The following is a 10,014-nucleotide window of genomic DNA, read 5'->3' on the forward strand; positions in this document are numbered from 1 at the left end:
TTAACTGCTGAGCCGTCTCTCCAGCCCCATAATCAGACAGTTATATAACAAATGGCAATGGATAGATCTAAATATCAGAACTTCACAGAGCAAGTTCTTCTAAACTCGAGGTTTTGAAAAGCAGATCCAGACATTTGAGAATTAATAAGAAGCAGGCCTCTGGCCTGTCTGGGTGGCTGTTTGGGGGCACACTACTTTCTTTCTGCACTTCCTGCCACCTACTCTGTTACCAGGCACTGAGCACCTTTGGCTGGTACTAGGAAGACCCTGAGGTAGAGATGTCATCTCCCTGAACACTCGTGCCAGTGTCCTCAGAGCCTTCAGCTCTAGCCCCGCCCCTTGCACTGAACCCGGAATGTGCCCCTCAGCTTGACCTTGCAGATGGACCTTTGTGCACAGGGTCCCTTTCTGAGCATCGGGCTCCTAAGACAATCCATTTGACCCAACCTAACTTTTCTTAGTTTTGTTTTCGACCAAGTACTGCATCACGTACCTGCTGTGGAAATGGAAGTTGTGTCAGAAGCAGTCACTCAGTTGATTTTTCAATGGGTACAACACGACCACTTGCCATTCATGCCTTAACAGCACAGTGTATGGTCTTGAAGGGGCTGCCCAAGATGGTCCTGTTCCTTTGCTTGGCTCATGTGCAGGCCACAGGAGTTTCCCCTACATGGGAGGCTCCCTCAGGGATGGCATGGAAGTGATGGAGTCAGGCTTGCTCTGCCTGTGCCCTGTGACCAGAGCTGGCAGCCAGGGGAGGGTGGGGCTACTGCCTGTGGGCCTTGCTTCCTGCTGGCGCACCTCTAGGCAGAGGAATGGCGTGTGCTGGAGGAGGGGCCATGCCACAGTTAAGCTTGGGGTGCCGGTGGGAGTTTTCTCAGAAAGGAGACAGGTAGCCTTCGTTGTAGACAGAAGCCCCCCAGGCTTAGGAACGCAGCCCACATGTCAGAGCTAGAGCTGAAGTTAGGGATCCTGATAAGCTTAGAAGGCTGTATAGACTATAGGGCCTGGAAATCTTAGGTTATTAACATAAGATTTTTAGATGAAAGATAGAGATTTTAAAAATTAGGATAATATTTATATTTTTATTATTTAAAATTATTTTAGAGCATATTGCCTGCTTGTATGTAAGTGCACCTGTGTCACGCAATGCCCACAGAGGTCAGAAGAGGGTGTCAGAGTCCCCTGGAACTAGAGCTTATATAGATGGTTATTAGCCACCATGTGGGTGCTAGGAATTGAATCCTCTGCAAAAGCCGCTTCTGCAAGAGCCACCAGTGCTCTTAACTATTGAGCCATCTCTCTAGCCCCTGAAATATATTTTTCTTAAATGAGAAGTAGACTTGGAGTTTTCTGGATCTGGGGCCCCAGTTCCTATCCATTTTCCTCTGATTCTTATCAGCTTATTTTACTTTAAGGAAAAAATAATAACACTGGAGTTGCTGAGTTTAAGTTATTGATAGGGATCTAGGGAGATGGTTCAGTGTACGGCTTGCTGCACAAGCCTGATGATCTGATATGGATGGGTTCCCAGAACCTTGTAAAAGCTGGATACAGTAGTGCACACGTCTTGGCTCCTCTGGGTGCATGGGAAGTAGATACAGGAGCTGTGAGACTCTCCGGAAGCTGTGACCAGCAGCCTGTGAGCGCAGTGGGAAATGGCAAAGAGCCCCTGTCTCACACAGGGGAAAACAGGGCTGACAGCGAGGTTGTCCTCTGCCGCCACATGCGCTCTGTGGCATGCATGTACACACATATACACACAGATCATTGATGGGAAACACCTTGCATAAGAAACTAAACCCCAAGTAATGTTGCTGTAGCATCCTGGCAGGCAGTGAACGGGTGTCACTCTGTAGCCAGAGGGCTTCTCATTCCTGGTCAGGCCGGGGCATGCCCACCAGTTTGCCCTGGGTGCAGCCGTGAAAGGTACCCTTTGAACAATTTGAAAACAATTTTATTTTGTCATTATTGGTGTGGTGTGTGCATGGAGGCCAGAGGACAACTTGTGTAGGTTGGTTTTCTCCTTCCACTGTGTTCTCAGGATGGAATTAAGGGTTGTGTGGCAGTTGCTTTTACTGCTAAACCATCTTTCTGGCCTGCAGAGTCTCTCTGTAATAAAAGTAGAAATTAGCCCAGTGTAGTGGCCTGTACTTCCAGTGTTTGGGAGGCTGAGACAAGATGATTGCTGTTGGAGGCCACAGTTGGTCAATTTTTCTGAAATTGAAATCAGTACCCCTACTATAGTCAGTCCTTCCTTCCCCTTTTGAGAGGCCGGGAGCGCATGCAGCTTCCTTGGATGCAAGCTGTGTATTTGTAACAGCCTGAAAGCACTGGAAGCTCTCCTATGGTGGAAGGAGCCGGCTCTCCCGCTCAGCACCGATTTTCTCACTTTGTTTCCATCTGCAGAGAATCTGGATGAGACGAGAGAACAGAAAGAAAAGAGTCCTCCAGACCAACCAGCCGTCCCCCACACTCCCCCCAGTACCCCCATCAAGCTCGAAGAAGGTGAGCTGTGCGGTGAGACACAGTAGTCCTGGTGTGGGAGGTTGCATGGCCTTACGTGCACTGACATTGGAATGCGGCAGATATTCCATTAACATGGATACGGTCCTGTGACTTCCACAGCTTTGGAATCCCCCAGGCTTCTCTCTCGAATCTGCTCCATCTTGAGTAGCTCCAGTCAGAAGAGTTTGAGCTGTTAGAGCCAGATGGAAGCTCATCCCGTTATTTCCGATGTCAGTCTCGCCCGTTTCCTGAACTCTTCTCCCTCTGTAGTCAGATCACCGAGGGGCCTTTGAGTGTGTGTGGCTGCAGGACTTCTGACCTGCTGCATGGATCAGTCCCCTGAGAGTGCTGTGTGCACCCTGTGCCTCTCAGACCACTGCATGTATGTGTTGTGTGGTCCAACATGTGTGTCCCTCAGTCTCCTGTACGTGTGTCTGTGGCTCTCCTCCCCTTGGTCGTGGTCCACTAGAATGGCTTGGCCTTTCTTCTTACGTAACCCAATGGCTGTGACTGAATGCATAGATTCTCTACTTGTGCTTTTCTTTCTTGTGGCCGCCTCACAGCAGGAGACGGATGTGCTAAAGAGTACCTGCTACCCTAGTAAGTACCTGCGCCCGCCTCCGCTCTAACCAGGTACCTGCTACCCTAGTAAGTACCTGCGCCCGCCTCCGCTCTAACCAGGTGCCTGCGCTGCGCCTCGTTTTCCTGCTTCTTTGTTGCTTAAGTTCTGTTTTCTGTTTATCAAAATAAAAACAGAGGATCTCTTTAATGCACCCAGCCCCTCAGTGGCCTCTGGAGTGGTTTGGACACTGGAGTACTGTAAGATAGTGTTGGCCTACACAGGCAACAAGATGGCCTCCCAGGGCCCCTCCATTCCCTATCACACAGCAGTGCTAGAGTACCCTGGGCTGCAGAAAGTTCTTATGCTCTTGATTGTCGTTGGTAAGCTTTGGCCCCATGGGGTCAGAAGGAAGGTACAGAAGGGTTCTGACAGAGTGGGTACTTCCACCTGTGGTGGGGAAGCTTGTTTGGACGTGTACTTCGGCTGGGACTGGCAACTTAAGTGGGATGGAGTGATGTGTGCAGTGGGCTTGGCGGAGAGAACCCTGGTATGGGGTGAGTGAAGCCTGCAGGCCCACAGCCCTCTCCCTGCCAGTTATCCTGGGGCCAAAGGACAGCCAACTGGGTGCCTCTGGGGGCATCTCTAGCCTTCCAAAGCTTGTGCGCTCATGTTTGAGGCCTGGATCTTCTGTGTCCAGGCTGCTCCTAACCCATCTAAGCTCAGCTGCTGTTGGTCCTTATCTTTGGCTTGAGTTTTAAGTACTAAATGGTTTGGTATTGCCTAACATAGTTGCTTGTAATTTTATAGACTAAATATCTCCAACACTGGTGTTCCCTGCATCAGTGCAGAAACATGTCAACTCCCTAGATGGAAACCAGCCCATCCTACTTCCTAATGGAAATTATGTTTCCTCTTCATGTTTAGCTATTTTTTGTGAACATGGTTTGCCTTCCAGTTCATCTCTTAGCTAACTTAGGTTTTTACTTACTGCATATGGGATTTGGGAGTTGACTCCTAGCTTTCTAATGGCTGCCTTCGGGGAGACCAGGTGTTGTGGAGCCAGATTTAGGCTTAATTTCAGTATGTGAATGCTCGAGCAAACCACTCTCTGCCGTTCGGTAGAGTGACATCGACCTAGGATGTGCTCAGCTTATCCTCCTGTGGTCTGCAGGAGTGGGAGCTGTAGCCCTGGACCCTGGCAAGGTCTGGTTTTGTCACTGTGCTTTCCGTGAGAAGATACTAGTAGCTCTCTGAGATTGAGTCAACATTTTATGACATCAGCTATATACAAGCCTACAGTAGAGTTAAAGTTTCTGGTCTGGGAACCATCTAGAGATCACGAGCTGGCACCTCTGGGCTGGCTTCTACTTCCAGACACTCTGTCCTGTTTTTAACCCAGCTCTCACCCCCACCACCAGACCTTCCACAGGAACCGACTTCTAGGGATGATAGTGATGCCGCCACCTTCAAGCCGACTCTCCCTGACCTGTCCCCTGATGAGCCTTCAGAAGCATTCAGCTTTCCCACAGTGGAGGAGGAAGCCCATGGCCCCCCGGAGCCCACCCAGTCCCCTGCTGAGGCTGACCCTGAGCCAGCCCCAGCTTCAGCCCTGGGAGCTGACGAGGCAGCCTCCCCTGCCACTGAGGAGGGTTCTGCTGTGGACCATGTCAGCGATGGGTCTCCAGGAAAGTCCCCATCCAAGAAGAAGAAGAAGTTCCGCACCCCTTCCTTCCTCAAGAAGAGCAAGAAGAGGAGTGATTCCTGAAGGCCGCTGCACCATCATGTGCTGACCTGGCCCTGCCAGTTCCTGATTCCGTCTCATATTGTCCTCTTGTGTTTGTAATGGAATGCAAAAACCAAGCCCTCCATGTAGCTAGAGCCCCTCCCACATGTGGCCCGCCCCTGCACCAGTACCCAAGTGTGCTCAGTCTCTCCCCTAGGCCTTGGATTCTAGGGATGAAGGGCTTAACCTGCACCTGTGAGGTGTGCCCCCCTGCAGGAGGGGGACACTGAATCCTGGTCCTGGCTGGAAGGTACCAGAGGCTTCTGCCAGCTCTGGTTACAGCATCACCCTCCTGAGCCTTGACTTTCACTCTCCTTTCTGTTGTGAAATACCACACCGTCTCTGCTCAGCTTCCCTCCATCCTACAGAGTCTCAGGTGACTTGGACTCAGCTTCTGCTGGCATCCTCTGCTCATACACACAGGGACTTTTGTGTGGTCACAGGACCATACAAAGCTGTGGTCTGTGAAAACACTCGCATGGCCACCAGCAGCCCCGGGCACTGTGGCTGCCTTAGAGGTGGGTTTGGGCCTGATGCCGGGCTGTAAAATCCAAGTAGCCCTGGGGACACCAAACACAATGCTATGCATGGTCTAACTGGTGACCCTGTGACCAAAACCAGATTCAGACTCTTAGTTTATCTTACTCACTGGGTTCTTGGATTCCCAGCATAGGGAAGAGAGGCCAGGAGGGGAAGAGTCCTTTTTAGAGCTTTCTTTCAGGAGGTTTGCAATTTAGCCTAATTTTGACTGTGAACATGAACAGGTCACTTTTTGCTTTAGTTTTTGTTCTGAGCCTGTGGCAGACTGCAGCAGAGGACTCAGCCTGTTTGGGAGCAGAGCAGGGGTCTTTTCTCACCCCAACTCAAGTCTGAAAGATGCCCTGGTTTTGATGAAAGGTCATTGAAGGTAGAAGTCAGCCTTGGAGGACCCACCAACGTTGTGCATCATTCCTGGGGCCTGTGACTTCCTCAGTCCATCCCATTGTGAATTTTAACTTTTATCCCTGGAAAAGGGCTTGAAGCTGCTTAGTGGGAACTGGAGGGTGGCTAGATGGAGTCCTCAGAGGGCCATGTTCCAGGAGTTGCCCATGCCAGCCTGACTAGGAGTGGGGAAGCCTGCCGAGGCCGATATCCCCTCTGGGGTAGGCCCCTGTAGAACAGGTGCTAGCTGTGGGCCAAGTCTCATGATCCCGCCGGCTGGGCACCAAGCAGGGCTCCACAGCCTGCTGCACCACTGGTCTCGCTTTGCTGCTGAGGTGGTGTGACGTTCTCGCCCTCCTCCTGCCCCTTTTCTTCCCACATATGCAATGACTCTTTAATTTTCACTTTTGTAGTCTAACCCTTTGTATTACAACATGAAATATGGTTGCAAATATGGACACAGACTTGGAGGACATGTTCTGTATGTCCTCTCCTCATTGTAACATGTTTTACTCACAAATAAAAGTCTTTAAGCAGTTTCCTTGTCTAAGGTTGGGAGGCGGTTTTACATTTTAAGCTCTGTTCCTTTAGTTTCTTATTTAGTACCTGTCAGTGTGTAGACATCAGAGGAACAAACGTGGGAATGTTAGGAATAAAACCTTAGGTCTAAGGACCCCACACAAGAAAGTAACTCGGGGCTGGAGAGATGGTTCAGAGGTTAAGAACACTGGTTATTCTTGGAGAAGACCTGGGTTCGAATCCCAGCACCCACGTGGCAGCTAATGACTGTCCGTAGCTCCAGTTTCAGGGGATCCGACAGCCTCTTCTGTCCTCCGAGGGCATTGCACGATATGGTGCACTTTACCTACATGCAGGTAATACATGAATACACATAAAAATATTTTTTAAAAAAAATGGCAAAGCAACAGCTTTTACTTTGCAAAAGGTATGTTTCGTTATTCTAGTGGGTAGGTTTTTACTAAGTCAAGAGTACCGTCGACTTCCCCCAGTGGCCGGGGTCCACAGAGGGTATGAAGGGGAAGGGGGAAAGGTTGGCCAAAGGCTCAGCAGCGCCAGGCCTTGGGGATCCAGGAATCCACGGGGGTTTTGCATAAACAAAAGGTTTTACAGGTTGGGGTAAAAGATTTGAATTTTTTCCTAAATCAAGGTTTTAGAGTTCTTTGCAGAAAAGACATATTTAACGCTTCTCATGGGAGTAGGCTCTTTCCTACCATGTGGGTTCTAGGGATTGAACTCAGTTGACAGGCTCAGTAGCAGGTATCTTGTCTGCTGGGCTATCTCACCCTGAAATAGGGTTTCTAAGAGCTGTCTTTTCTTGACAAGGTATCACCAGCAGCCATGGACTGTCCAGAAGGCTTGTCTACTGTGAGCTTACAGCCCTCCCCAGGGACAGAAGTGGCACCCAGGGAGCAGCAGGGCTTCCAAAACAGAAGTCTATCCAGATACTCCCCCAAAGTATCCTTTGGGATACTTTGTCCCCCAAAGCTGAGCACCAAGCAGATGGCAATGTGGTCCAGTCTGACGGGAGGTTCGGGATAAGGACAGCTTGAGAGCCCCTCCTCACATGGTGTAACACACAGGATCCCCTACCACCTGCCAAGGGCTGAGACCTGGCCTGGGAGGGCCTGAGCTGCCTGTCCTATGCTGCCTTTTCTGGTGAGGCAGGGCTAGGCCCCACAGAAAGGCCCTGGGCTGTGGCACTTGTTTGTGGTTACCCAGCAACTTTCCAACAAGGATGGGAGGTGCTTGGAAGGCCCTACCCCTCCCTGAGGAGCCATTGCGGTTAAGGCTACAGGGAGACAGGCAGCCCTTTTCTTCCAGTGTAGCACTGGCTTGTTGCCTGTGTTCCAGCAGAGCCCTGCTCCTAGAAGGAGCACTCACCTCGGGCCACCAGAACAGCTGACAGTGGAAGGGAAGCTGTAGACCGGAGCTGGGGCTGCTCAGTCCGCTCTCTCACGTTCAAGTTAGAATAAAAGGAGGAGGTGAGAAGACCTTAGTATGTGAAAGGGTTACTTTATTGTCATTCTAAAGGATGACTGCTAAAAAACAATGGCTCTCAAAGGCTCTGGGGCCACACCCTGTAGGGCCTGGGACACCAGAGAGGGTGAGAAGCTGCCACACCTGGAGAGGAGGGGCATGGCAAGTCTCCCAGGGTGTAGAGGAAGGAGTGGACCTCAGTGGGGAATGGTCTTGGCCCAGGTTCCCACTTGCAGCCTGGGCATCTGGGCATGGGTATGGCTACTCAGCCTTGGAAGTCTGTGCTGAGTGCCTCAGCTTCCGCAGGAGGAGGTAGGGGATCAGGAAGAGCCCGGAGCACATGGTGAAGCAAACCTGGGCTCCAGCCAGCCAGTACACTGTGGAAGACCGCTCACTCAGGCTTCTCACCTGCTCCCACCCCTCCCCTCAGCTGGAAAGACTGGGCAGAGCGGGCAGCTGGAGGAGGCTGGATACAGTCTTGCCCAGGAGTTCTTACCTGAGGCGGCCACCATGGGCCCCACTGCCCTTCCTAGGGCGCCCAGGCTCCGCAGTGTGCCCATGACTGTGCCCTTCTGCCCTGGTGAACCTGAGGAAGGGAGGACCTGTCAGGTGGTGGGGGGGCACGACCCTCCCCCACCCTTAATAGGACTTGAGGGAAGGCTCTCACCATAGCTGGCGACCACAGAGGACAGGCAGGGCACCACAACAGCAGCGGCTGGCCGGGGGGAGGGAGGGGGGTTGAGAGGCACCTGTCAGCCTGGAGGAGAGGTGTGGAGATGTCCACTCCTGCCCAGCCAGAGCCCACTCACCGAAGGAGTAGAGCAGCAGCCCCAGGCCCAGGACTGGCAGCGAGTGCCCCCAGCCGAGGAGGAGGAAGGCCGGCACCAGCAGCAGCATTGCCTGCAGAGAGCATAGGTCTCAGGACTGGCCCTGCAGCCACCCAGAACCTCAGGGTACCAGCTAAAGGGGTGGTAGAGGGAGAGTACCCTACCCGCTTTACAGCTGCAACTTCCTTGCCAGGGCTGATCCGGCGGGCGTAGGTGCCCTGTACGGTGGCCATGGTGAGGCCGATGAAGAAAAACATCTTGCCCTGCTGCAGGCTGGGAGGTGGAGGGTGAGCACCCAGCCCCCTAGGCCACCAACGGCCCAGGGGATGAGCAAGGCAGGGGTGGGGGTGGAAAAGCTTTCCGTGCCTAGGGTCTAAGAGCCTGGAAGCAGTCTCCTCAGGACCCACCTGCTGAACTGGAAGCGCTGGTGTGTAAGGAAGCTGAGTGTGTACTCCAGGCCCGAGAACAGGAAGAGGTAGAGGAAATAGACTAGGCCGAGACGGCGCAGGCTGTTCAGCCCTACAAGGCAATGGGGACCACTGGTGGGTCTTTGGTAGTGCTGGGCTGTCGGGCTGATGGCTGCACCATGTGGGGTAGTCTCCTTACTGTCCCCAGCAGGTGGGTCCTGACTCTGAGCAACTGCAGCAAAGCGAAGCAGGGCCACGGGACTGAGCAGGTTGGCAGCAGCACAGAAGCCCAGGGCAACAGAGGAAGCCTGTAGGAAGAAGTTGAAGGCTGGCCATGAGGCTGGGAGCACAGGACCAGGCAGCCCAAGGACCAGCACAACCCCCTCCCACTGCAGGGATGCCACCTGCCAGCCCCCAGTGTACCGGCCAGGCCTCCGGGACAGACTCAGGGAACCCAAGAGGTACCGTGGGGCTAGCAGCTTCTGGACAACAGGAGAGGAAAGGTCACCCTATCTTGGCACTGGCACAGATGAGAGGGCACCCCTTCATTCTGACAGAAACCCGAGGCTGGCCCTACCCGTTTCTCCCGGGGCAGCGTCTCTGGCAAGAAGCAGAACATGAACAGCATGTCGGAGATGGCAAACAGCAAGCTGAACCAGGGTGCCAGTTCAACAGACAGGACGGCCCCAAGCATGGGGCCCAGCGTGAAGGCCAGGGAAAAGGCCACTCCAATGACTGCCTGGAGAAGAAGGCAAATGAGCTGGCCAGGGAGACTGGGGCCCAAGCATCAGTCAACCCCTTTCTGTGGGGCTGAACTGAACACTCACCATGCCTTGGTTTCGGGCTGCGGGGGAGCCCAGGTCTGCCACGATGGCTGTGGAGAGGCTAACATTCCCCTTGCTGATGCCTCCAATCACTCTGGAGGCCAAGAAGGCTGCGAAGCTCCGGGAGAGGGCCCACACTGCATAGGAAGTGGCCAGACCCATCTGTGGGGGGGGGGGGGGGAGG

The 10,014-nt window shown here is 53.0% G+C and overlaps 2 protein-coding genes across 18 annotated transcripts in view; one reads left to right on the top strand and one right to left on the bottom strand.

Moving 5' to 3' along the window:
• The window catches only part of Add1 (adducin 1), a 91,384-nt gene extending 85,071 nt beyond the window's left edge, over nt 1-6,313 (top strand). For 4 of the 16 annotated variants that reach the window (XM_029567704.1, XM_008841860.2, XM_029567707.1 and 1 more), the window contains 2 exons: nt 2,410-2,508; nt 3,072-3,109. In XM_029567704.1, coding sequence (XP_029423564.1) covers nt 2,410-2,508; nt 3,072-3,109 — 137 coding nt within the window. Of the gene's footprint in view, nt 1-2,409; nt 2,509-3,071; nt 3,110-4,488 lie in introns of those variants that run through there. The other 12 variants (XM_029567705.1, XM_008841861.2, XM_008841862.2 and 9 more) reach the window with 5 other exon arrangements.
• Nucleotides 6,314-7,792: 1,479 nt separating this feature from the next.
• Mfsd10 (major facilitator superfamily domain containing 10) overlaps nt 7,793-10,014 on the bottom strand; it is a 4,159-nt gene continuing 1,937 nt past the window's right edge. For both annotated transcript variants that reach the window (XM_029567716.1, XM_008841866.3), the window contains exons 4-12: nt 9,834-9,992; nt 9,584-9,745; nt 9,206-9,314; nt 9,007-9,118; nt 8,764-8,872; nt 8,582-8,672; nt 8,440-8,487; nt 8,269-8,358; nt 7,793-8,149 (exon numbers count right to left, since the gene is read on the bottom strand). In XM_029567716.1, coding sequence (XP_029423576.1) covers nt 8,034-8,149; nt 8,269-8,358; nt 8,440-8,487; nt 8,582-8,672; nt 8,764-8,872; nt 9,007-9,118; nt 9,206-9,314; nt 9,584-9,745; nt 9,834-9,992 — 996 coding nt within the window. In that variant the 3' untranslated portion in view covers nt 7,793-8,033. The remainder of the gene's footprint in view (nt 8,150-8,268; nt 8,359-8,439; nt 8,488-8,581; nt 8,673-8,763; nt 8,873-9,006; nt 9,119-9,205; nt 9,315-9,583; nt 9,746-9,833; nt 9,993-10,014) is intronic.

The sequence above is a fragment of the Nannospalax galili genome, unplaced genomic scaffold, assembly GCF_000622305.1.
Source record: "Nannospalax galili isolate Female #2095 unplaced genomic scaffold, S.galili_v1.0 scaffold101, whole genome shotgun sequence".
In the NCBI taxonomy this organism is placed as follows: domain Eukaryota; kingdom Metazoa; phylum Chordata; class Mammalia; order Rodentia; family Spalacidae; genus Nannospalax; species Nannospalax galili.